Source organism: Cavia porcellus, unplaced genomic scaffold (assembly GCF_034190915.1).
Source record: "Cavia porcellus strain 051 isolate PalLab524CR breed Dunkin Hartley unplaced genomic scaffold, mCavPor4.1 scaffold_16, whole genome shotgun sequence".
Classification (NCBI taxonomy): Eukaryota; Metazoa; Chordata; class Mammalia; order Rodentia; family Caviidae; genus Cavia; species Cavia porcellus.
Genome location: NW_026947499.1, coordinates 29,625,001 through 29,652,203, shown reverse-complemented (window position 1 = coordinate 29,652,203; position 27,203 = coordinate 29,625,001). Strand labels below are relative to the sequence as shown.

General features: G+C 40.9%; 1 protein-coding gene and 1 long non-coding RNA gene across 6 annotated transcripts in view; one reads left to right on the top strand and one right to left on the bottom strand.

Annotated features, from left to right (window-relative positions):
- Nucleotides 1–27,203, bottom strand: part of LOC134470693 (uncharacterized) — an 85,123-nt gene that overhangs the window by 11,042 nt on the left and 46,878 nt on the right. Inside the window, exon 2 of the long non-coding RNA XR_010039755.1 lies at nt 17,354–17,512. This is a non-coding gene — a long non-coding RNA (uncharacterized LOC134470693). The remainder of the gene's footprint in view (nt 1–17,353; nt 17,513–27,203) is intronic.
- Cltcl1 (clathrin heavy chain like 1) overlaps nt 1–27,203 on the top strand; it is a 95,219-nt gene that overhangs the window by 39,211 nt on the left and 28,805 nt on the right. For all 5 annotated transcript variants that reach the window (XM_013141797.3, XM_013141801.3, XM_013141800.3 and 2 more), the window contains 14 exons: nt 4,318–4,491; nt 5,305–5,502; nt 7,269–7,469; nt 7,856–8,008; nt 9,270–9,392; nt 10,605–10,742; nt 14,160–14,324; nt 14,870–15,050; nt 15,722–15,885; nt 16,567–16,692; nt 17,196–17,338; nt 17,895–18,129; nt 19,826–19,948; nt 23,693–23,838. In XM_013141797.3, coding sequence (XP_012997251.1) covers nt 4,318–4,491; nt 5,305–5,502; nt 7,269–7,469; nt 7,856–8,008; nt 9,270–9,392; nt 10,605–10,742; nt 14,160–14,324; nt 14,870–15,050; nt 15,722–15,885; nt 16,567–16,692; nt 17,196–17,338; nt 17,895–18,129; nt 19,826–19,948; nt 23,693–23,838 — 2,270 coding nt within the window. The remainder of the gene's footprint in view (nt 1–4,317; nt 4,492–5,304; nt 5,503–7,268; nt 7,470–7,855; nt 8,009–9,269; nt 9,393–10,604; nt 10,743–14,159; nt 14,325–14,869; nt 15,051–15,721; nt 15,886–16,566; nt 16,693–17,195; nt 17,339–17,894; nt 18,130–19,825; nt 19,949–23,692; nt 23,839–27,203) is intronic.

Here is a 27,203-nt window from a genome sequence, read left to right as displayed (position 1 = left end):
CCTTTTGCTAAATTAGGAAAATTCTCCTGGATTATTTCTGTGAGTAGCTTTTGTAGTTCATTTGTTTGTGTCCCTACTTCTTCTTTTATGTTCTTAATTCTTAAGTTATGGATCTTCTTATCATCTTCCAGTCTTTTATTATTGCTGTTTGTTTCTTTGATACTTTTAAAAAGTTTTTCATTTCATTCTCCCATATTACAAATCTGCCCTCCAGTTCAGATAGTCTGTCCTTAGTTTCTTTCAAGCTGTTATGCCAGTTTTCGATAGAGTTTTTAGTTTCCTGGTAGTCTCTTTGAACCTGCTTGACGTATTCTATGCTTTCTCTATTTTCTCCATCAAACAATTCTCCCCTCTTTTTCTGATCTTCCATTCCACCATCTGTTTTTTCTTGGGTGGTGCTTAGCACTTCTCTAACTATTCTGCTTATTTCTAGCTTCAGGTCATTAATAACTTCATTCCTGAACTGATCTATGAGGCTCTCTAGATGGCGCTTTATGTCTATTGGTGCGGTGTCCGTTATTGCCTGTTTCTCAGGATTGGGGGCCGAAGGGCTTTTCTTGTTGCTCCCTCTTCCCATATTCTTTGTTCCTTATATATGCAAGCGTATATAGGAGGCCCCAGCTTCCTTTCCTGTCAGCCACAGTCTGATTGAATTGTGCCGGCTAGGTGTTCCCGCCCACTGCAGCATGCCAGGAAGTTGCAGATCAGGCAGCCTATGCGGGCCCGCCCCTCCAGGTCACCCTCAGGCTCTGGGATCTGGGTTGTGCTAGCCCACTGGGTCTCAGCCAGCAGCATCATGTAGGCTAGGCACTTCTCACCAATCCCGCTTGAGAGGGGGATACGTGGCTGAAGTCGCCGCAGTGCCCTGCTCCCGCAAGACTGCCCAGTCCCAGAATGTCCTCTGTTGGAGTCTCCCAAATCGTGGGAAGAGTGTCAGTTTCTCTCACTCACCTCACTGCAAATCAATGCACAGCTCCCCACTTGTCCTGTTTTCAATTCCGTTTGCGGATTCCCGTTCTCAGAGCTTCCGCGTGTCTCTCTCCCTGCCCAGCCAATGTAGAGGCAGCCGCCGCGCGGCGGGAAAGCCAAATCGCGGCTTCCAATGCTGCGGGCTCCAGCTTCTACACTGCGGATTTTCTGTTCCTGTTATAGCACCAGGATTGCACTCCAAGTTGGTTTCTCTCAGCCCAGTTCGTTCTTGGGTCAGCAGGGCATATCTCCACCTGCTCATGACTCCTTACTCCGCACCATTCCTGAATTTCAAGCTGGTTCTTTCAGAGAGCCTCCATAGCTGCTGCTATCTGTCCGCCATGTTTTCCCGGAAGTCTATATAAGAATTTAAATATAAATCTTTCCTGATAAAAATTAGGATCATACTATATAAGATTATATGATTGGCCAGGTGTGGTGGCACATACCTATAATCCTACCACTTGAGAGGCTGAGGCAGGAGGATTGCCACAAGTTTGAGGCCACCCTGGACAACATAGTTCAAGACCAGCCTGAACTACATAGTGAGACCCTGCCTCAAAACAACAACAGCAAAAGATTATATAATCTATTCTCCCTTTTACTGTTTTTCTGAGTACATTGTTGGCATTTCCATAAGGTATTTATTTTATTGTTATAAACATTATAGAAATAAGCAGGGTTTTTTAATGGGTACACTATAACTGAAGAATGTTTTAGCTGTTTCCTTTTTTTGTTGTTTTCAAATATCTGACCATAATTACAATAATTCCTGTAATCTAGATTTGTGGTAGTAATTATCTGATCAAAGAATATAATTTTTTTACAAAGATGAAATTAGTTTTTTTCTGTTCTATAACAAGAAATGTTATCAGTTTCCAACAATATTAATAAGTTTAGCAGTAGAGTTAAACATCTACTAAAATCCTACCATGACTGATAATTGTAACCACCACTTTGAAAGTAAGTTCTTATCTATATAGATGGAGATACATACAAATAGACTCCTATAAAAATGGCTGAACACTATCTTTGCTGCTTTATGACTGTCAGCTGTGTCACAGAGTTTAGGTCAATAAAATAACACATTTATTGGCTGTATCATGTGTTTTATGATGTGCTAATGGACCTTTAGATTTACAATAAACACTTTAAGGAATGTTGTGGTTCATACATATTTGTGCATAAGCCCAAAAATACAAAGATAAATTTTTGGATATGAAACTATGGGCCAGGGGCATGTGTATGTCACAGATTCTCATGACCATACTCCTTGGTTCTTCTGTCCTTGATGGCTGAGCAGTGGTGAGTGGTTTTCTTCCCTTGCTTACTGGTGAGAAAGAATGGGTTTATCATATGCATCGTGCTAATTTCCTTTTCCTGGTCTTTGCATTTTTTCAGTCAGAGTCTTTATCTTTCTTGTAAGAATGCTTTATAGTTCTAGAATGTTACCTGATATGCTTCAGGCATTTTCCTTGGTCATAACAAAGCTTTATTTTTTTCAGTACTAGGGACTGAACTCAGGTCCTTCACATTGAGCTAAATCTCCATCACCTTTTGTTTTTTGATACAATGTCTCAATAAATCACTAACATACCCAGGCTAGATTTGAACTCACGATCCTCATGTCTCAGCCTCCCAGAGTGCTAGGATTATTAGCTTGTGCTACCACACCAGGCTGAAGTTTTGCATTTTGGGGGGTAACTAGGGTTTGAACTGAGGACCTCACACTTGCCAAACAGGCATTGTGCTACTGAGCTAAATCCTTAACCCCCTAAACTGTGCATTTTTATGTGGGTTTTGTGATGTTTTGAAAATAATTCTGTGCCCCTAAAATAATCACAGTAGTCACCTGTGTTTCTTTCTATTGTGTGCTTAATTATATTTGCTATTTAAAATCTTTGGCCTCAGGCTGGGGATTTAGCTCAGTGGCGTAAGTGCCTGCCTGGCAAGCACGAGGTCATGAGTTCAATCCCCAGTACCACAAAAAAAAAGTTTAAAAATAAAATCTTTGGCCTATCTGAGATTTACTTAGAAGTAAGATAAAAACACCAGGTTGGGTGACACACACCCTTAATCCCAGCACTCATGAGGCTGGGACAGGAGGCTTATTGTGAGTTCTAGGCCAGCCAGGGCTACAGAAATGAGTTTAAGGCCAGCCTGAACTGATAGTAAAACTCTATCTCAAAAAGACAAGACAAAACAAGAAGATGAAGAAGAGTGGAAAGTGAAATCAGTGCTAGATTCTTTATCTAGAATCTTTTCCTTTGTCTAGAACCTTCTCTCTCTCTCTCTTTCTTTCTTTTTTTTTTTTTTTTTTTTCGGGTCTCTCTTTGCAGTTCAGGCTGGCTTTGAGCTCACTTTGTAGCCTAGCTGGTCTCGAACTCACAACGATCCTCCTGCCTCAGCCTCCCGAGTGCTGGGATTATAGGTGTGAGCCACAACACCCAGTTTAACCTTCTCTTCCTTTTATGAATTTGCAGCTAATTTAAAGGAGTTTGATGAGAAACTAGGGAAAAATCAAAGGGTGATACATGCCTGTAATCACAGCACTTCAAAGACTAAAGCGGAATTGCCTCAAGTTTGAGGCCAGCTGATTTACATAATAAGTTCAAGACCAGCCATCCTGTCTCCAAAAGAAAGAAACTAGGGAACGGATGTTCCTATCTGAAAGATGTATTAAATAGGCCAATTTTCTCAGATCTTTGAGAATGATTGGACAGAATATTTGCTTTAATACTAGGTTTGTAACAGAAAATGCACCTCCCTCCCTGGGACATAAGGTGATGTCACCAGCCTAAACCACCAGTTTGCTTTAGTTTCTGCTACTCAATTAAGATTCTGCTTCCCAGAAAAGGATGGACTCCTGCTTCTCTAAAAACCAGTCCCCAGACAATAAGCCACTCGGCTTCTGTACTTCCACTTTTACAGCCCCAGAAAAACCTTGCTCCCTGAGCTGTGGGGGCCCAACTTCCTCGGGAAAGATCCTAGTCAGGTCCGCTGTAATAAAGCTAATTCTCACCTCCAAACCTCGGTACAGCTTGGTTCTTGGTCAGAACTTGCTGTTAGAGGTCAAGGTGCGGGGTAGGATTTAGAACCCGTGTATCATGAAGCATTGCTCCCACTGATAATCTTGGCCTGAAAGACTCAAGAATCCTTTTCATTATCTGTGAACTCTTTTTTTTTTTTTTTTTTTTTTTTTTTTGGTACCGAGGATCAAACTCACGATGTGGCACTTGCCAGGCAGGTGCTTATTCCACTGAGCTGAATCCCTGGCCCCGTTTGTGAACTCTTTTGCCCAACTTGGCTTCTCATTATTTTTCTATCCTGTTATACTCTGTCATACAGATTGGAGCTAACCATGGTGTTATCTACTTGATCACAAAGTATGGCTACCTTCATATGTATGACCTAGAGTCTGGCATGTGCATCTACATGAACCGTATCAGTGCTGATACAATCTTTGTAACTGTTCCCCATGAACCTACCTCTGGGATTATTGGCGTCAACAAAAAAGGACAGGTATGTTAATTCTGAGGTTTCATTTCCCACTGTTACTATTCACTGAGGACTGTGGTTTAAACTGTCCTCCTCCTTCAGGAAAGCGACCAGGAAGAGTTAGCTACTACTATTAAAATTATACCTGTGTCGCCCTTCTCCTTCATACCATCACTTCCCCTCTTCACCCAGCACTATTTCTAAGACATGATTGATTCTGAGAAGGGAGCTACCTGCTCCTTCCTACATGAAGTGTCTGCTAGTAGAGCCACAGTTCTAACACACCATGAACATCTTTATGCCAGGGAAAAGTAGGAAAAGTAGATACTATGTTATCAAAGTTACCTTTTCAACCAAAGTTAAAAAGAGAAGAAAGCCCATACATCAATAAGAAACATAATGAGGAGACCTGGGTGTAGTGGCACATGCCTGTGATTCCAGTAATTGGAAACCTGAGGACTGCCACAAGTTTGAGGCCAGCCTGAATTACATAGTGAGACCCTGTCTCCAAAGAAAAAACAGGAGAGAGGGTTGTAAGTTATAACTAGACAAATAATTTTAGTATTCTCTGCGTATCACTGCGGTTAATGCCCATATGATTTCATGTTTCTCTCACTTGTTCATATTAAACAACTGTGTGGAATCCCATGTTGTCACTATATACACAGTTCTACTTTAGGACTCTAGCAGCTCTGTATTCTTTCACACCCAGGACCCACATCACAGGTATGTGCCACACAAGCTTGGGAGTCTGCTACGACTGCAGTGCTGTGAGGGAAGGTGGAGGAGCATGTGTTCATATGAATGGAGCCCATCTCATTTGGTGGATCCTTACAGGTGCTGTCAGTCTGTGTTGAAGAAGAAAACATTGTGAACTATGCAACCAGTGTGCTTCAGAATCCAGATCTGGGTTTGCGCTTGGCTGTTCGTGGTAACCTTCCTGGGGCAGAAGAATTGTTTGTGAGGAAATTCAATACTCTGTTTGCACAGGGCAACTATGCTGAAGCCGCCAAAGTAGCAGCATCTGCCCCAAAGGTAATGAAATCTGAGCACTCTATGCCATTGTAGAGATTAGGAACAAACCTAGACAGTGAAATAAATCATAAAAGCATTTCGCTTCTGATGCTGGGGTATATATTAATGTGCTTTTTGTTTTTCAGTTCAAATTTTTGTGTTAATACATAACTGTAATAGAAACAAATAAAAGCACAACCTCACTGCACTACTCTACTCTTCTTCAGTGTTTGCCTTTTCTTATCTGTGTGGATGCCAGCATCTTAGCTTATGTACGGGTTTGCCTTTGGGTGATTTGAATTTTCCACTATTGCTACATAATCATTACATATATAACTGTAATATATTAGATGATCGTATCTACTTTAGAAACAGTTCTAGTATAAAATTTCTCCACATTTCTAGAGAGTAACAGTTCTGTCTCTGGCTTGTTCTTTGGTTTATATCTTTAGGATAAATTGATTTACTCCTGAGTAAAGACTTTCAAATTGCTTCTGTTTTTTTCTTTATTACTTTGGTTTATTAGTATATGAGTATAGTACATAATGTTTACATTCTTTGTGAAAAGTTGGTACATTTTTGGGGGGGGGTACTGGGGATCAAACTCATGACCTTGCACTTACCAGGCAAGCACTTGAGCCGCTGAGCTAAATCTCCGGCCCCCCAAAAGTTGGTACATGTACATAACACATCTTAAATTCCTTTTTTTCATCCTTTTTCCCTTCCCTCCCCCACTGGCCACCACCCATCTCTTCATCTGCTTCCTATTTTTCTTGTTATATGTTTGCAGTACACTCCTTGTGTGGAGTTGGTACCTGTACATAACACATCTCACTTCTGTTTTTCATCCCATATCCCTTCCCTGTCTTCCATATTCCTCCATCTTTTGTTCCCTTTCCCCTTTGACAACAGTATCTCCCTCCTGGGTTTCTCATATCAGAGAAACAATATGATATTTAAGTTTGTGTATCTGATTTATTTCATCTAACATTATGGTTCAAGTTACTTTTCTTTGAAAGAATTATTTCTGTCTTTTTTAGGGCAGCAGGGTACCAGGAATCAAACGTAAGACCTCACACTTGCCAGGCAGGCGCTGTGTCACTGAGCTAAATCCCTGGCCCCTATTTCTGACTTTCAGTTGATGGTTTTGAACAAACCTTCCTCCCTTCCTCCTCTCCTTTCCTTTCCTTTCCTTTCCTTTCCTTTCCTTTCCTTTCCTTTCCTTTCCTTTCCTTTCCTTTTCTTCTTTCTTTCTTTCTTTCTTTCTTTCTTTCTTTCTTTCTTTCTTTCTCTTTCTTTCTTTCTCGTTTTTGAGATAGAGTCTTCTATGTAGTTCAGGCTGGCCTTGAACTCACTATGTAATCCAGGGTGGCCTCAGATGTGGGGCAATCCTCATACCTCAGTCTCCTCAGTACTGAAGTACAGAAATCCACCACAACACCAAACTCTGAACAACCCATTTCTGGTGTTCATCTGGGATTTTGAATACTTTGAATTAAAATATAATGGTGGTAGAACTTTAATACTGCAAGACTAAGTTATAAAACTAATTCTCACTGCAGCGTGCTAGGGGAGAAATAGAGGCGAAAGGTGAAATCATCTGAGGCAGTAGATCTACAGTGATGATTACTGATGGATTTGAAAGCCATTGGTTTAGTAGAGGACTTGTTGTCCCTATCAAGTCAGTGTAGAAGTTCATTGGCAGATTCTTTTAAATACAAGCAAATTAAGTAGAAGGATGCTCTGCAATAACAGCAGAAAATAACTGCATTTCCATTTATTTTCAGGGAATTCTGCGTACGAGTGACACAGTCCAGAAGTTCCAAGGTGCTCCTGCCCAACCAGGTCAAGCCTCTCCTTTGCTCCAGTACTTTGGAATCCTGCTTGACCAGGGTCAGCTCAATAAATTTGAATCCTTAGAGCTTTGCCGGCCAGTTCTTCAGCAGGGACGCAAGCAACTCTTAGAAAAGTGGTTAAAAGAAGATAAGGTATGAGGTAGGAGGATTGGTTGTGAGTTGAAGGCCAGCTTAGGCTAACTAGTGAGTTCAAGGCCAGCCTAAACTATGTAGTGAGACCTGTCTCAACGAAACAAAACAAATAGCCAGGTGTGGTAGTCCATACCTATAATTCCAGTACTTGGGAGGCTGAGGCAGAAAGAGCACTGTAAATAGGCCTGTCTGGGCTACATAGTGAGTTCATGACTGGCCTGAAGTACATAGCAAAACCTTGTCTCAAAAAAAAAAAAAAACCAACAAAGAAAGAAAGAAAAAGTAAAATGATTTTGAAATTAAAGTCCCCATTAAAGATTGAAAACAAGACCACAGGCACAGTACTCTTTGGGTCCTAACTGTGCCTCTTTCTTTGCCCTGTACAGCTGGAGTGTTCAGAGGAACTGGGAGATTTGGTCAAAACTTCTGACCCTCTGCTTGCTCTGAGTGTGTACCTTCGGGCAAATGTACCAAGCAAAGTTATCCAGTGTTTTGCAGAAACAGGCCAATTTCAGAAAATCGTGCTCTATGCCAAAAAGGTAATGAATGTTTAAGAGTTGGTGCTGGATTGTGGATGAGCAGTTGCTGTATTTGAAGTTTATAAAATACTTTCTGTGTAAGCATTTTGGTGTGTAAGAGTTGTCAGTGCTGAGGACTGAGTACTGGTTGGCTAAGGAAAGGTCCATGACTTCCTCGTCAGGCAGGGGGCCAGGGCTGGGTCTTTTTGGCAGACAACAAGCCAGCATGTTTGCATCCCGTAACATGGGCCTAGCACTACACAGAGACCCTGTACTGCATTCCCCAAATGGAGCTGGAGTTGAGAACTGAGTAAATATAGTTGGCTAATAAATACATAAAAAAATATTCAACATTGCTGGCCACTCAAGAAATGCAGAAGAAAACATTAATTCTCTCTTATTCCAGAAAGAATAGCTACTGTCAACAAATCATCTAATAACAAATGCTGGCAAGGGTGTGAGAAAAAAAGAACCCTTTTTTTTTAGTACCTCACACTTGCCAGGCAGGTGCTTGTTCCATAAGCTAAGACCCTAGCAAAGGAACCCTTCCTAGTTGTTGGTCAGAGTGTAAACTGCTACAACCACTATGGAACTCAGTATGGAGATTTCTCAAAAAACTAAAAATAGAAATTCTACTTCACCCAGCTGTGCCCCTTTTATATATCTTCTCAAAAGAGTTAAAAACATCATATCACAGTGATATATCCATAGCCATGTTTATAGCAACACAATTCATAATAGCTAAATCTTAGAAAAAGTATATATGCCCATCAACAGATAAATAGGTAAAGAAAATGTGGTATACTGGAGTAGTACTCTGCTATAAAGAAAGATAAGACTTACGGCATTTGTAGAAAAATGGATGCACCTTGTGACTATGGTGTTAAGTGAAGTAAATCACATACACAAGCTTAAGTATCACATGGTTTATCTTATATGAAAAAATTAATATATAAGGGGCTGGGGATTTAGCTCAGTGGCTAAAGTGCCTGCCTTTGTAAGTGCAAGATCATGAGTTCGATCCCCAGTACCAAAAAAAAAAGTTAATATATAAATAAGGTATGAAGTAAAGGACAATAGGAAGAAAGAAAGGAAGGAAAAAAGTAACTTTATTCCAAGTGCGTATGTTTCCGCTATGGGTTTCTAGTGTTAGCCCGTTGTGGTGTGATAGCTCACTTTGCAGAGTTTCCATTCCTTTGGCTATGTTAAGTTCTCTGTTGTTGCTATGAATGCCCTTGTCTATTTGAGTCACTTTTTCTGATTGGTGTTTCCTCACTTCTAGGTTGGATATACCCCAGATTGGATCTTTTTGCTGAGAAGTGTGATGAGGATCAGTCCTGAACAGGGACTGCAGTTTTCCCAGATGCTTGTGCAGGATGAAGAACCTTTGGCCAACATCAACCAGGTAAGCACAATCTGCTGGGATCAATATTTTGTGCCTTTTAGAACCACCAAGAAGATTACCAGCTGGGCGAGGTGGTGTATGCCCATATTGTAGCACTCAGGAGACTGAGCCAAGAGGATTACCATGAGTTTGAGGTCAGCCTAGGCTACATAGTGAGTTCAAGGCCAGCCTGCATAGTGAGCTCCTGTCTCAAAAAAGAAAAAAGATTCCTTTTTGTCTTATCTCTCATACCTCTCTGTCTGTTTCTCTGTGTCTGTCTGTCTTTCTGTCTCTCTCAATCTCTTCCTCTCTCTCCATCTCTCTCTCCCTCTCTCTGTCTTTCATAGTACCTGGGATTGGACCAAAGGTCTTTGCACTGAGCTACACATCTTGCTAAGTTGCCCGAGCTGGGCTCCAATTCTCAATCCTTAGCCTCTGGAATCCTGGATTTATGCACCATACCTAGTTTAACTTTGGTTTTAAATATATTAAAGGATTTGTGTCCAGTTGTAAGGGTTTTGTTTTTTTAAATAGGGATGGGCAATAGGGTGTGAGGATGTCATTTGAGCATGGTAGCCCATTCTTCATATTATTCTGTAACTGTCTTATTATCTCTTTATGACAAACAGCCTGAACTCTGCCTGAGCACCAATACAGATGCTGTCCAGTCACTCAGATTTGCTTCTTATAGGTTTCTGCCTGCCCCAGGTTTATGTGAACATCAGTCTGTTTGGTGTAACTTGCTTAGTATTTAAGTATAAACTCATGTCAAGTAACTTCAGTGAACTTTCAAGGAACCTCTGAGTAATAATGTAGGTGTGTAGCCAAGTTTGAAGCAGGGCAATAAAACTAACAACCTGCCTAGAAATAATAAGTGCAATTACGTTGGATTTATATGTTTGTAAATTTGCAACTATTTCGCTGATTGTAAATAAGAATTTTGAACCAATTTACTTAGCTCTCAATGGGAAAGAATTCTCCAGTTTAAATCTTAATTGCATTTCATAAATTTTAAAAATTTTCCTCCTGTACCTTTAAGTATGAAAACAATTATATAGTTTCTAAATTTCTTACCTGTATTTCTCCTCATAGTAAGGCTTATTTATTCTTTAAATTAATGCAAAGAAGAGAGATAATTACTGAATTTCTAAAGGAGATTCTATTCAGGCACTATTTCAATAGGAAAATAAAATACTGCTTCCTTTTAATGAAATGTGGCTTGGATCTTTACAGATTGTCGACATTTTCATGGAAAACAGTTTAATTCAGCAGTGTACTTCCTTCTTGTTGGATGTCTTGAAGAATAATCGCCCAGCTGAGGGGCACCTCCAGACTCGGTTATTAGAGATGAATCTGGTCCATGCACCCCAGGCAAGTGACATCTTTAGGCCAACACCAAGGAGCAGGACACCTGCTGTACCTCTGTGTGAGCTGTGCACACCTGAGTACAAGGTTTGAGTGGGCTTTGCTTTCACCAAGGGTTCATCCTGGTACTTTTCAGTGGACATTCTCGATGACTTCCTGTCAGGTTCTCCAGAAATCATGGTGGAAGACTTTCATGGAAACAGTTCCAATCAGGGGAATCATTTCTTCCTTTTTTCCACTTTTCTTTGTGATAAATATCTATAGCAGAGCCTACCGTTCTAACAGTGTTTAAATGTACAATGCAGTATCATTAAAAACACTCACAAAATTGTATAACCATCATCACTGGGTATTTCCAGAGCTTTTTTTTTGGGGGGGGTACTATGGATTGAACCCAGGATCTCCTCCATGGTAAACAAGCACTCTACTAACAAAATACATTTTCATTTCTTTTTTATTTTGAGACAGTCTCAAGTTGCCCAGGCTGGCTTTGAACTTGGAAGTCCTTTTGCCTCAGCCTCCCAAGTTGTTGGGGTAACAGGCGTGTACCACCATTCCCAGCTATTTCTAGAATCTTTCATCATCCCAGAAAAGAACTGTGTAACCACTACCAGAGACTCCCTATTCCCTCTTGTCCTCAGTATTATGCAAACCAGCATTCTACTCTCTGTTCCTATAAAAATAGCTTTTCTAGATAGTTCATATAAATGTAAGCTTAAAAAGTTGTCTTTCTGTTTGGCTTGATTTTATTCAGCATACTATTTTCAAGGTTTATCTGTATTAGACCATGTGTTGAAAATTTGTTTTCTTTCTTTTTTTTGAGACAAGTTCTTACTGTGTAGTCCAGACTGGCCTTGAACTCAAGATTCTCCTGCCTCAGCCTCCTAAGTGCTGAGGTTATAGGCATGGGCCAGCACACCCAACACAAATTCCAATTTTTTAAATTTTTAAACATTTTTTGGCTTTTTGAGACAAGGTCTCACTATATAATTCATGCTGACTTTGTACTCACTGGATAGCCCAGGCTGGCTTCAAACTCATGGCAATCCCTCTGCCAGAGCCTCCTCGCTCTGATTACAGGCGTGTGCCATGACACTCTGCTCAAAAGTTGTTTTTCAGACTGAATAGTATTCAGTCATATGTATATAGTACCTTTTATTTACCCATTTACCTGTTGAAGGATACATGGGTTGTTTCACCTCCTAGCTAATATAAACAATGGTGCTATGAACATGGATGTATAAGTATTTCTGCAAAACTCACCTTTTAATTCTTTCATGACTTTGTGATTATATGTAGTAGACACCAAATACCACTCAGAAAATCAACAGACTCCAAGAAGCACCTACATCCCAAAGGGTAAACAAGCATTGGGCATAGTGATGACACAGTTCCCAGGACAGTGGGGCAGTCTTCTCTGGTTGATGCACGCTGGCTGGTGCTGCTGTCTTTGCTCATCTGTGTGGTCTAAAGTCTTTAAAACAAACCACTGTCCTGATGTACACCTATAATGCAAGCCCTTGGGACACTGAGGCAGGAGGGTTACAAATTCAAGTTCAGGATGGACTGTGTCCCTAAAAATAAACACAAAAACAAAATTCTCAAAAACACATTGTTGGTCTATTAAAGGGGAGAGATTAAAGAACAAGAGGATAGTAAAGAAAGATCAGAAGCAAACAAAGGGACAGGGAAGCAGGTAAGGTGGGCTTCTCTGAAGCTTAGGAGTTGATCATTAACTTTGTGTGGAACCAGGTGTGCAGCACTGGAACAGTGTGGTATGAGCTGTGTGCCCAGCCCCACAGTGGGTCAGTGTCTTACATCCTAGAAGGGATGGGAAGGAGTATACTGGGTTACAAGTGAAGGCACCCGGAATCTTGTCAGGACTAGCTACAGGTTAGGAATAAACAGTGAGATGACTCTGCAAGGTTCGTATGTTGAATGATTCATTCTTATCCCACAAAGTTATTTTTTTTTAGACAAGACTTTGCTATGTGCTTGAGGATGGCCTTTTACTCACTGTGTAGCCCACGCCATGAATAGTTAAGGTCTGTGTCTTATCCCAAGTGTACTCCTTGCTCCCACTTTTTACCATGATACATGGTTGCTTTTCAGTACTGTTGAGCAGAAATTCTTTACATTTGTGACACTTGGGATGGAGCAAGGCCTGATGATCTAGTTTTGTCTGCAGTGTTAGTGGCTTTTACAGTTGTGCACAGCTGACTCTTTCTTTGTTCCCAGTGGCTTGTCAACTTCTTTGGCTCCTTGTCAGTGGAGGATTCTCTGGAACCCATAGTGATCCTCCTGCCTCAGCCTCCTGAGTGCTGAGATTATAGGTGTGCACCTCCACACTGGCTCCCATGGAGTTCTTATTGAGATAAAATTAAGCCTCATCATAGGGGTTTAGTTTAGGGGCATAAGTGCCTGCCTGCCAAACGCGAGATCATGTGTTTAATTCCCTAGCACAAAAATAAATAAATAAAGCCTCATCAAAATTCTTTCCAGGAGTTGGTGCAGTGGGACCTCTAGTCCCAGCTACTTGAGTGGCTGAAACAAGAGAATTACTTGAACACAGTAGTTCAGGGAAGCCTACGGAACATAACAATGCACTGTCTCTGTTAAAAAAAAAAAAACAAAACAGTAGGAGGACATGGTGGTGTGTGCCTATAATCCCAGCACTCTGGGAGGCTGAGGCAGAAGATTTCAAATTCAAGCTTAGCCCAAGCAATTTAGTGACTTAGCAGGACACTGGATTTAATCTTCAGTACTATAAAAAATTAACTATAAAAAGTAAGGAGTGTATTTGGTTAGGAGTGTATTTGGTTTGGTTTGGTTTTTTGTTTTTGTTTTTGTACCAGGAACTGAACTCATGACTTCACTTGTCAGGCAACTGTTGTGCTGCTAAGCTGTATCCCCAGCCAGAGTGTTTGTTTTTTAAGCACTCACAATTCTGCCTTTAACTCAATATCAAGTCTAGAGAACACAAATATGATTTGTTACTTTCAAATCTAATTCCAACTGTTCCTTGTCTGAAGATTGAGCTCATTAAAGGATAGCTTGATATACTTGAATCTTCACACTGATCTTGCCATATATAACCTTAATTTAACATGATTGCATGCAGTCATGAGTTCTATCCCTGGTACTGATAAAAAAAAAAAAAAGACTCTCAAATTGCCCATCTTTAGCACTGTGGGCCCAGCCAGCTCTGCAACATGGGAAGACAGACCCTTATACAAAGGACTGAAGCTGACTTGAAGGATGGCTTTGCTAACGACTTGCAATATTGCTGCTTCTGCTGTGGAAGAAGCATGGATGGGCAATGGTTCCAGAGCTGTACTCTACCCTAGGGGGCATGATTGAGCAGCTGCTATTAAAAAGTTGTTACCACCATCAGGCTTTCTTACTAAAGTTGCTATTTCACAGGTTGCAGACGCCATCCTTGGGAATCAGATGTTTACCCATTATGATCGGGCCCACATTGCCCAGCTCTGTGAGAAGACAGGTCTCCTGCAGAGGGCGCTGGAGCACTACACTGACCTCTATGACATCAAGAGGGCTGTGGTCCATACTCAACTCCTCAATCCTGAGGTATAGTGTACTGGAGCACTTCCCTTGTGGCTAACATCTGTATAATCCTTCATGTCACATGTTCTTAATATCTATTTGGGATTTTGGGACCAGGTGTGGGCCTGTATGCTTTTCTACCAAGAGTTCAGATAGACCCCACCTGCCCAGCAGTGTGTCTAGGCCCCATGTCAATTTTCCCCCAAATTCCCACCTCTGTCTTAGTCCAATAGGAAGAATAGAGATAATATTTTAACACTGAAAATCTGTTAGCACTTTTGAAACGGTTAGCAAAAGCTAGACTAGCCCTTGTGTTTGCATTTACCAAATAGTTTCAATATCAACTATGAATTATTCCAGGATGAATAGTTTAGTTATATCTTATCCCAAGTGTAGTCCTTGCTCCCACTTTTCACCATGATAGATGGTTGCTTTTCAGTCCTGTTAAATAGAAATTCTTTACATTTGTGATACTTGGGATGGAGCAAGGCCTGATGACATGGTTATGTCCCCAGTGTTAGCAGCATTTACAGTTGTGCACAACTACATACAGACTCCTTCGTTCCCAGTGGCTTGTCAACTTCTTTGGCTCCTTGTCAGTGGAGGACTCCCTGGAATGTCTTCGTGCCATGCTGTCTGCTAACATCAGACAGAATCTTCAGCTGTGTGTGCAGGTGGCCTCCAAGTACCATGAGCAGCTGGGTACACAGTCCCTTGTGGAGCTCTTTGAATCCTTCAAGAGTTATGAAGGTAAACTGCAGCTCCCCCACCTTGCTGCTGCACCTGCCTTCCTAGATGCTGCTAGCTGTTCAATCAAGGGAAGAATGTTACTACTGCATGCATATTACTGGATTTCAGCAACCCTTCAGGTGTTTCCACAGAAAGAAATCAGATTGGTGTGCATTGGGATGAGGAGACTTAGAATCTCCCAGTATCCCTGAAGTCTCTGTGAAGCTCTGTGTCTCTGCAGCACAGCCAGCACAGAATTTATTTCAAATCCTGTACTGTTTGTCCTGGGTACTATTGGGAGGGCCTAGTGCCTGATATGGGCAGACCTGAGAGGGCAGCTCCTTTGTTCTCTCCTGAGTGACAACACAGTGGAGGGGATGTCACTTTGTGGTATGTGTGCAGCAGTTATCTTTCTTTTTCTTCTGTCGGCATCACACCAGAAAGAGTGCTACAGGTAGAATGACTTTACTGGAGACAGATCTGTGCTACAGGTAGAATGACTTTACTGGAGACAGATCTGTTTTTGGGAGCCAGGGCAGAACTTCATGTGGATGAGGAGATGTGAGTGGCTATGGGTACTGGGATGTAGAGCAGGGTCATTGCAGCTTTGGCCATCAAAGGAGGGTGGGCAGAGTCATGGAGAAGGCAGGTAAATGTTAGGAGGGAAAACACAGAGCAATCTCTTTTTATAGGCCTCTTCTACTTCCTGGGCTCAATTGTGAACTTCAGCCAAGACCCAGATGTGCATCTGAAGTACATTCAGGCTGCCTGCAAGACAGGGCAAATCAAGGAGGTGGAGAGAATATGTCGTGAGAGCAGCTGCTATAACCCAGAGCGGGTGAAGAACTTCCTGAAGGTGCGTCCAGTAACACCTCCCTCCACAACTGCTCTCAGGTAGCAGAGGTGGGCATGCCATAGCCAATTGTCCTATGGGGCAGAAAGTGGAGTTTGTCCAGATTGTTTCCTGAGTCCTCACTGCAGAGCTCCTCCTGAGGTCTAAGGTTTTTAGAAGAAAATCGCAATTAGATAACCAAATTACTGAGTTTTTTGGGATCATTGAACAAAACTGTTTGCACTCTCACTGTTTGAAAGTCCACTTTATATGCTTCAATTTTGTAACTTGAACAACTATTTCTAAGATGAGAATATGTAATCTATTAACTAGTGATTTCTTACTGTTTATTTTTTAAATTTTGTATTACTTGTTAAAAAAAAGAAGAAGAAAATCGCATTGTAGAAAGAAGCATCAAGCTGTCTATACTCCTGTTATCCAGCATATGAGTGGAGGGATTTGTACAAATTTGGAGCATTACTGACAAATTTAGCAGAATTCTCTTTTTACTACTCAAACACTACTACCTTTCCCCACTTGTTTCCCAAAGCAAATACCGTACCCCCCCAAAGTGTTTGCCTTATCTGCCAGCCTCCACAGAATCCCTGTTGCATAGACAGTGCTTTCCTGTGTTGGGTTGTGATCCTAGGGCTGGCTCTGGGGCTTCTTTGCTATCTCACCTGTTCTGTGCATCCCAACCCTCAGGAGGCCAAGCTCACAGACCAGCTGCCCCTCATAATCGTGTGTGATCGCTTTGACTTTGTCCACGATCTCGTACTCTACTTATACCGCAACAACCTGCAGAAGTACATCGAGATTTATGTCCAGAAGGTACTGATGGAAGGGCCACTGTGGGCTTCCAGACTGGCACCTAACAGACTGCCTCTTCCTCCTGAATATTTGAGAGACTGTCACTTTGAAGGGCAATATATTAATCTTCTCAGAGTGCAAGAATAAAGTATCACAGACCATATGGCTTAAAGGACAGAAATTTATTTCTTGAAGTTCTCTAGGTTTGGCTTCTGGTAGGGCTTTTAGGCTTGTGAACAGCCAGCCTGGAACTAGGTCCTCAGATGGCCTTTCCTCCATGCACATACATTTCTTATAGGGACAGTAGGCCTATGGAATTACAGCCCCACTCTGAATGTTAGTTAAATCTTTGATGGCCCTGTCTTCAAATATTGTCTTACTGAGGATTGGGACTTTGACATATGAAGTTTGGTGAAAAACAGTTCAGTTCTAAACAGATTTCTGCCCACAATGTCCAAGTCTAAGGGTTCTTCTATCAATATCCTGCATCTGTGGTATTGAAGTTTCCACCTTGACTGTTCTAGGTTAACCCTAGCCGGCTCCCAGCTGTGGTTGGAGGACTGCTTGATGTGGATTGTTCTGAAGAAGTAATTAAAAACCTAATTGTTGTGGTAAGAGGACAGTTCTCTACTGATGAACTGGTGGCTGAAGTAGAAAAAAGAAACAGGTAAGGTATCCTTACCTCTTATCTCTGGATTCAAGTGTTTATTGTCTGTGTTTCTCTAAGAGTCTGTCAGCTGGGTCTCCAGGCTCTAGTGCTGTCTCTGTGCTGGTCTTTCACATATACATCATAGATCAAAGATCATCCTTAGATCAAGGAATGCTATTGGTGCCAAAGATCCTGGAGAAAAACAACAGTTGAAATCAATTTAGAACCCTTCTCTCTCTTGATCCCTGGAACAACCTAAATTTAATGGAGTGATATTTTGTTTCATTCATTTTAAGAATTACCTCACAAGCTAGATGTAGTGTGATGTACCTACAATTCCAGCTACTTGGGAGACTAAGACAGAAGGATCACATGTTTGAGGTCACCCTGGCCAACTTATCAAGACTGTCTCAAAATTAAATTTTAAAAAAATGTAAAACACTTGCCTAGTATGTTGGGACTCTGAATTTAATCTCTAATAATGCCAAAAAAATCAGCCTTTGGCACCTGGGGATTACCCTGGAGTTTGTAATGGTAGCTTTGAGACTTTTACATTGTTTGCTTCCTTTCAAAGGCTAAAGTTATTACTCTCCTGGTTGGAGTCCCGGATTCATGAAGGCTGTGAGGAGTCTGCCATCCACAATGCATTGGCCAAAATCTACATTGACAGCAACAACAACCCCGAGCGCTTCTTGAGAGAGAATGCCTACTATGACAGCAGCGTGGTGGGCCGGTATTGTGAGAAGCGAGACCCACATCTGGCCTGTGTTGCCTATGAGAGGGGGAAGTGTGACCTTGAGCTCATTAAGGTGGGCAGCAGATATGCTTACGTGCTTGACTGCCCATCTTGCTCTGGACTCATGGTACAAGCATCCAATGTATGCCTGTTGGGGCTGACTAGGTCTTTCTGTGTGCCCAGACGTGTCAGGACACAAAGTAGATTTCCATGCATTCAGTTGCTTTGTAATTCTGACACTTTTTTGTGACCTGCTTATGGCATGTTTGTATGTATTGTGTGTGGGGGCTGATCTGGACCTGATTCTGACCCATCCCCTCTCTGCTTATGTTCTCAATCGACAGTGGGGACTTGAGGGCAAAATTGAACTCTTTAGCCTGACCTAAGACCTCCACTGGGGACTCCCCTTCCCCACTTGACTCAGTCAGCTTCTTTCTTACTACCCCACCTAGAATGGTCTGCATTCCTCAACTCCTCGATGTCACGAAGGCCCCCCAAAAGACAACTCCTCATGTGCCCTCCCCATCGCTACTCCTTGCTGGCCTTGAAACATTTACCTACTCTCCTGTCAGTATCTTCCCAGGTTGGATCTGCATGTACATAATTATGTGTGTAGGTTGAGCCATGTGAACTTGAGCTTAATCATTGGAAGTAAAAATCCTGATATTTCAAATGGTTGAATCTTAATGTTTGTTGAACTGTAAGCTCCTTTTATATATTCACCTGTTTGTCCCTAGCACCTCAGAGCCCTTGGTAAATACTCAGCAGCCAGGAATGGCATGTGTTAGGTGTTCATGTGGAGAGTAAAAGATGGAAAAGAATTACCAGCTTCTCCTTCTACCGTAGTTTTCAGACAAAATAACCAGAGGGCTGAATGAATATGACCGCTCACCTGGCAGGCTCTGAAGTTTTTATAAAGCTGGTATTTCTTCCTTAGTTTGATACCACTAAGCCACTTCTTGGCTTAATTTGCCACCTTTTCATCAAAGCACAGTTTAATGACCTCTTCAAGTTCTTAGCACTCATCTGTGCTATGAGGCAGTATATTCTTTTGGTAAGACCAAGTTTACTGGGTAAGAGGTGCTTATTCAAGTCTTTTCTGTCCAAGAGAGGGCTGTGATGTGCAGTAGGCCCTGTGCCAATCTGCTTTTGCCTCCTGTTTTGCACACACAGATGGCCCATGTTACCTTTGCAGACACACAAATCACTCAACCCTGTATCTGGTACTCAATGGATATGATTCTTACCAACACTTAGCAAATGCCTCACACACTGCAACATCCTCATGGACAGCTGATGGCTTAAAGATATAATATTCAGTGACTGAAAGCACATTTTAAGTTTCATAGGCCTTGAAACATTGCAGTGTGTATGCTGTTTTATACCTGTTCAGGGCTATTTTGTTAACACTTTAGAGATAGTTTGGAGCTAACTACGTGTGAGTACTTAAACTAAAATTAAAAATTTAGTTCCCAAACACATCATGTTTTGTCTCCTCAAGAGCTTCCTGGGGCTGGTGGCAGTGACTCAGATAGCACAAGATGCACAATATTCCATTATCACGGAAGGATGACGATTATGATCCTGCAGACTTAGAAAGGGATATTTTGAGATAATTTGTCCCTGAAAAGTACAGTGCTTTTAACAGTGTGAGATGCTGTTTGTCACTTGTTAAAACCTAGACTCCAGCTATCTATACACATAGCAGGGAGCAGTTACCATTGCCATCATTGTCTGCTTGGAGTTACACACCAATGTGCTCATTTCAGGTTTGCAACGAGAACTCTCTGTTCAAAAGTGAGGCCCGCTACCTAGTTCGCAGGAAGGATCCTGAACTCTGGGCCCTTGTCCTTGAGGAGAGCAATCCATCTAGGAGACAGCTCATTGACCAGGTGAGGCACAGAAGGAGATGTATGTATGCCTGCATTGTGCCACTAATCCTCTTGTGGCTCAAGTAACTAGTGTGTTGTTACATTTAATTATCTTACAGCTATTACAGACCTTTCTTGCAGAAGTAGCTTGCCTAGAAATGGCTCAGTTGCCAAGGGTGTGCTGACGTGGAGTTGTTATTGGCTTAAGGAAGAGAGTTGGCCCTTACATCTAAAGCAGAGTTGGGCAGCCTCTTTTAAAGCAATACTTGATGATATGTCTGCATACTGGATTCTTAAGTGGCTTTTTTATCTTAGCTTCCTATTGACAGAAGTTAAGCAGCTCTCAACATGTCTCAGCCGACTTCCCTTATCTAGTCATCTCTTGTGACTGTCTAGCACTTCATTAGAGCTGAATGTAGTACTGGAACCAGGGTCATTATTAGATATGGCCATGCAGGTGGGAATCTGCTTCAGCTTCTTGGCAGGCTTCCTTCAGCTCTAGAAGAGGCCTTACCCTCTGTCACTCCCTCATAAATATTAGCAGACAGTGCCTCTATTCCTCTCAGCATAGTGCCCCAGACTGCTGGGCATACTGTTTAAGGATAGCCAAGACCAGTGTGGGAACAATACCCTGGTCCAACAAGTGGCTTCAGCATTGAGCACATGGTCAAATAAAGCCAGGATGCCTTGCCAACCTGCTGGGCAAATGCTTTATGCCCAAAGACTGAATTTCACCTTAATTTATAATGAATTTTACCTTCTTGATTTTTTTTTTTTTTTGGTACTGGGGATCGAACTCACGACCTTGTGCTTGCCAGGCAGCGCTTGTGCTTCTGAGCTATATCCCCAGCCCTATGCCATAATTTTTTTTTTTATCGGTACCAGGGATCGAACTCATGACTGCATGCTTGCAAGACAGGTGCTTATGCCGCTTAGCTAAATCCCTAGTCCCCTATGCCATAATTTTTAATAAACTTTTTGTTTTGAAATACTTTTAGATTTATAGAAGTTCATATTGTTTCCAATCTTTATTATATCAAATCAGAATTAAACATCTTGAAGATTGGCCTGAGGATTTAATAACAACCTTCACCCAAACCTAAAAATACTGAACAAAGGGCTAGAGACAGTCTGCTTAGATTTTCTAAGACTCTACCTCCAAGTTCACAGATAGCTGATATGTCCTGGTGTAGTCCAGCCATCAGATACATCCTATAGCTGACTTTGTATTGGTCCTTGAGGAGGGCAACTCTACCATTGCACTGAAGTGCAGCCAGTAGGAATTCTTGTCTCGTTTTTTTGTGTGGAGCTGCTGAGTTCGTCATTAAGTCTGCTCTAATTGATCATCTGTAGCCACCTCCTGGTGGGACACTCCATTACAGTCTCCCTCTGATTGGGAGCATACAACTCTGGCAGACTGCTTTCAGTGTCTGGAGTAGATCCTTAACACACTAAGTTTACTTAAAGAAAGCAGTGTCCTAGGGTTATCTTAGGTTGAGCATTCTGTGTCAACTAACAAAAGGTAGAACTTTAGTTATGCCCTTAAAGCAACCTTTGTATATATTGTGATTTTTTTTTCTTTTGAGACAGACTCACTGTATAGTTCAGGCTGGCCTCAAGCTCATTACATAGGCTAGATTATCTCAAACTAATGGCCGTCCTCCTGCCTTAGCCTTCCAAGTGCTGGGATTGCAGGTGTGCACCATCAAGCCTGGCTGTTTTTTGCAACATGGTTTAAATGTGTTGCCCAAGTTGGTCTCAAATTCTTAGGGTCAAGTCCACTCTGGGGTATGTGCAAGTCTCTTGTTTCAAAACAAACAAAAAGCTAAAGTCAAATTCCCAGACTCAAGAGATCTCTTATCCCGGCCTCCCAAATAGCTGTGACCATAAGTACATGCCACGACACCCGGCTCTGTATCTGCTCTAAGTAAAGGGCCAAGGATTTAGCTCAGTGATATAAGTGCCTGCCTGGCAAGCATGAGGTTGCAAGTTTGATCCCTGGTACCAAAAAAATAAAATTAAATAAAATTAAATAATAAATAAACTGCTCTAAGGGGTTTTTGTTGCCTGTGTTTGGTTGTTTTTGTTTTGGTTTTTTGGGGTTTTTTTTTTTTTTTGGTACTGGGGATCGAACTCATAACCTTGTGCATTCCAGATAGATGCTTGTGCTGCTGAGCTAAATCCCCAGTCCTTGGTTTTGGTTTTTTGAGACAGTCTTACTGTGTAGTTCAACCTGGCCTTGAACTCATGGTGATTCGCCTGTCTCAGCCTCCTGAGTGCTAGGATTACAGGGGTATGCTACCATATCTGACTCTAAGGTTTTTCTTTTTTGTTGTCTTTTTTTTTTTTTAGAACTGGGGATTGAACTCACAACCTCACACTTACCAGGCAGGCGCTTATGCCACTGAGCTAAATCCCATGCCCTGACTCTAAGGTTTTTAAACTGGTAGATTTTACTGTTAGATTACCAGAAAGTACATCTCCCCCTGTGGATCGACCTGGGGTATCTGATTGTTTAGCTGCTGTGTTGGTTCCTTCTCTCTAAGTCCTTGGCATGCTTGTCTTGATTATTATAAGCTGCACCAAGGTGGAAATTTTGCGTCTCATGGTGCCATTGAATACACCTGAAAAGTTTTGATCTTGGACCTTTCAGGCCCCTCAAGATCCAAGGTGAAAGCTGGATGCAGTAGTATATGCTTGTATTCCGAGTATTCTGGAGGTCAAGGAAGGAATATCACAAGTTCAAAGTTAGCCTGGGCTCCATAGCTAGATCCTATCTCAAAATATAAAAGATTCAAGGTGAAAATTTGTAGTGAGAAATGTATGTCAACTATGCGATGTCTTAGATGTCTGTTCTTCCTCATAAAGACACTAGTATTACTCACCTCTGAGGAACACCAGAAATGGCAAAAGGATAGACCCCCTCCCCAAAGCCACTGAAGGCCCCTCATACAGAGCACAAGTAAAATAGGTCTGGTTTTCTGACCTACCGTTAGTGGGATATCTCCTCCTTGGAAAACTGTTGTTTCACCCTATTTGTGAGGTTTTGGGTAGGTGACTCACCAGTAATTGGACAGTGGTGAGCACAGCTAGTCTTTCATTGGCTTTCCGTCTAAGGGTGGGCCTCAGTGTTGTCTGGTGGAAAGGCTCCATAGCTCTGGTTGCACTTGACCTCCCCACTGGAGTGGACTGTGCTCTCTCCTCAAAAGATACTGCAGGAAGGCCATGTTTGCTATGAATAGTGACTTCATAGAACAAGCTAACAGTAAGCCTGCATTTCACATCCCTGTTTAGTGTGCTATATCATTTGTTCTAAAGATAGTATGATCATTGGAACAGATAGTAGGATCTATAACTATTTTGTTTTTCATTTTTTGGTTTAGACAAGGTCTTGCTATGTAATCCTGGTTAGCCTCAAACTCACAGTGATGCCACCCAGCTTGTAACTCTTTTGATGTGAAGGGGAAAACTGATTATCAAAGTAGGCAAACAGAATTCCCTGAGGTTGACTCTAAGATGCCTTTCCTTCCTGTCTTAAGGAAATCTCCCATGTTCTCTTCTTTGTGTGGTCCAGAATACCTGGAGGAATCATTCTTTCTGTTAGCTTTGAAGATACAATTTTTTTTTACTTTTTAGCAGTCCTGAAGATCAATCCTAGGACCTTATACATGCTAGGCAAATGTTCTACCACTGAACTTTACCCCTAGCTCCAAAGTTACAGTTTTGAGTCAACTCTAACTTCTTTTAAATGCTTCTTAAACCCAGGTGGTACAGACAGCATTGTCAGAAACCCAGGATCCTGAAGAGGTCTCAGTCACTGTCAAAGCCTTTATGACAGCCGACTTGCCTAACGAACTAATAGAACTACTAGAGAAGGTTGTTTTGGACAACTCTGTCTTCAGCGAGCACAGGTAAGAGTGTGCTAGGGTGGCAGTGGCTGTGGTTAGATTCAGACAGCTGCTTGATGTTCACACTCCACCTCACCTCAGGGGCTGTGCCCCAGACTACTTACTGCCTTTGAGTCTTCTGTACAACTTTCCCTTCTCTTATTAAATCGTGCTGTCTCTTAGAGCCCAGCCAAATTTTTGCTTTTCCCAGAAGTCTTCGTTCTTTTTATTGTTCTGTCCTATACTACTAATATTCTAGTATGCATTAAATGCTTGAAATCATAGTGAACCAAAAAAGCTTGGAAAGAAGTAGCAGGAGATTTAGAATGGGGTACACAAATAGGGGAGACTTCATGGAAGTAGGACATAGAAACCAAGTGTGTGGAACTGTGCAGGCAGAGGGAACAACAAGACAAATGTCGTGGGGTCAGACAGTATATTTCACAATGGTATTAGCTACATGTTGCCACTTCTAAGTTCAGCAACAGAATGCCATGAGTGGTGGTTCACACTTCTAACCCCAGCACTTGGGAAGCTGATTGCCAGGAGTTCACGTAAACTATATAACAAGACCCTATCTCAAAAAAAAAAAAAACTCATCATCATAGAGGCTGTGCCAGGTTATTGTGTATTAACATCATAACATCTGCTTTACAGATTTAATTGTAATATTTATTTTGTAGACCAGAAAGACATTGTTTTTTTATTCTTTGGTACCAGGGATTAAACTCATGACCTTGTGCCTGCCAGGAAAGCATTTGTGCTGCTGAGCTAAATCCCCAGCCCCTAGAAAGGCTTTTGAGGGGGCCTTGGTACTGCAGAAAGGAGGAAGGGGTTGCTTTTAAATTTGGAAATGCTACACGGTAAATTATGGGCTATGTGATTGCTATGTATTTTATTAGAGTCATGAGCTGACTACTAATAGGGTGCCTGAGGTAGCTAGACTATTCTGCCATGCTGTCTGACATCCTTTTTCTTTTTTTTAATTTTATTTAAGGAGAAAAAGAAAAAAACAGAAAAAGGGTACAAGTTATTCAGAATTTCAGAAAAAAATAAACAGTAGGAAATCACTAGTTAATAGATTATATATTATCATCTTAGAAATAGTTGTTCAAGTTACAAAATTAAAGCATATAAAGTGGACATTCAAACAGTGAGACTGCAAACAGTTCTGTTCAATGATCCAAAAAAACTCAGTAATATGGTTATCTTATACACTTAAATATACATGCAGTTATATCCTTTAGAGCACTTTCTTTTCCTCTCTTTTGTACAATGACAATTACACATTTTGGGTTTTATTACTCCCACAGTTCTTATTACTTTTTTTGAAGAGAATAAAACCAAATGTGACATAACAAAACAGAGTCAGTCAAATCAAAAGGATGGACATAATACATAATGTAAAAACAGAATACAAGGTGATCAACAGTGGTTACCATAATGCCTCTTGCTATATTAAAAAGAATTGCCTATATCATCAGTTATAATAAAATTGAACAAAACAGTAAAGAACAAAACCAATAAAACCAAAACATTGGAGACATTACAGGACTTCAAAAGAAGATAGTAATCAAACCAGAATGGGTATCATAATGAATCTTCTTGTCTTCACAGTTGTTGCCTATACTCTTGAACTTGGTACTATCAAGCAAAACAGAATAGAGGAAAATCAGTGAAAACAAGATGGTGAGAGCAATATAGGGTTTCAAATCAAGTTAATAGGAAATCAAAGTGGATTACTATAATATATTCTGCTATTTTTTATTTATTTTTCCCTTAATTAAAAAGATAAAAATAAAAAGTAAATAATAAAAAAAGGACATTGACATAAAAGAGGACATAACAACGAAACAGCACAGGTCAAAACATAACCATTTAAGCAAAATAGTGTTTTATATATCGAAGTTTATATAACTTCGTATACTGTAGCATCAAACATATCAAGACAATGTAAAACCATTCAAGAGAATAACAGTATTACAGGGTATTTAGAATCAACTAACAGAAAATGAACAATGGTTTCTGTATAATCTCCTTGTCTATAAAAGTTTTTGTTTATATTATCACATATAGTAAAATCCAATAAGATACAACATGTTAAGACCAGTGGAGACAGAAGAACAAAAGCTTGATGGGACTTCAAAACAAGATGATATTAAATCAGCACTGGCTATTATGATGTCTTGTTTTCTCCAAAATAGCTGTTCCTACCATCCAACCTTCTCTGCCTCATTTCTGTTGAGCTCTTTTTCTGTCATTAGTTGTCAGTTTGTCTTCTTCATTTCGCTTTCTGCTCCATTCATTGTGGCCTCTCTGCCACTGTTTCTGGAATCTTAGTATTTTTCTTTTTTAGAATGTCCTGAAGTCTCTGTAGAGTTGAATTGGTGGTTGCAAAGTTCTTCTTTATCCTGGAAGCACCTTGTTTTTCCATCAATTTCTAGGGACAGCTGTGCAGAATATATCAATCTTGGTGGGAGATTATTATCTTTCAAAGCTTGAATTATTTCCCCCCATGCTCTTGGTGATTTGATGGTTGCCAAGAAGTCTGCTGTAATTCTGATGGGTGTTCCCTTTTAAGTGATCTGTTTCTGATGACTTTTAATATTTTGTTCTTATATTGGATTTCTGGAATTTTGATTATTATATGCCTGGGTGTAGTTCTGTTTGGGTTGTAGGTGGCTGGGGTCTTGTATGCCTCATACACCTGAGTATCTTTACCTTTTGCTAAATTAGGGAAATTCTCCTGGATTATTTCTGTGAATAGCCTTTGTAGTTCATTTGTTTGTGTCTCTACTTCTTCTTTTACGTTCTTAATTCTTAAGTTATAGATCCTTTTATCATCTTCTAGCCTTTGTATTATTGCTGTTTGTTTCCTTGTTATTTTTAAGAAGTTTTTCATTTCATGCTCCCACATTATAAATCTGTCTTCCACTTCAGATAATCTATCCTTAGTTTCTTTCAAGCTGTTATGCCAGCTTTCAATAGAGTTTTTAGTTTCCTGGTAATCTCTTTGAACCTGCTTTACGCGTTCTATGTTTTCTCCATCAAACAATTCTCCCCTTTTTTTCTGTTATTCCATTCCACCATCTGTTTTTTCTTGGGCTGTGCTTAGCATTTCTCTAACTATTCTACTTATATCTTGCTTTACTTCATTAAATACTTTACTTTTGAACTCGTCTATGAGGCTCCGAAGATATCGTTTTACGTCTGTTGGGACCGTGTCTGATATTGCATGATTTCTGTCCTCATTCTCCTTTGCATTTACCTTTCCTGGATCAGTGTTCTCAGGATTGGGGACCGAGGACCCTTTCTTGTTGCCTCCTCTTCTCATATTTTTTGTTCCTTCCATACAGGCATATATAGGAGACCCAGTTTCTTTCTTTGTG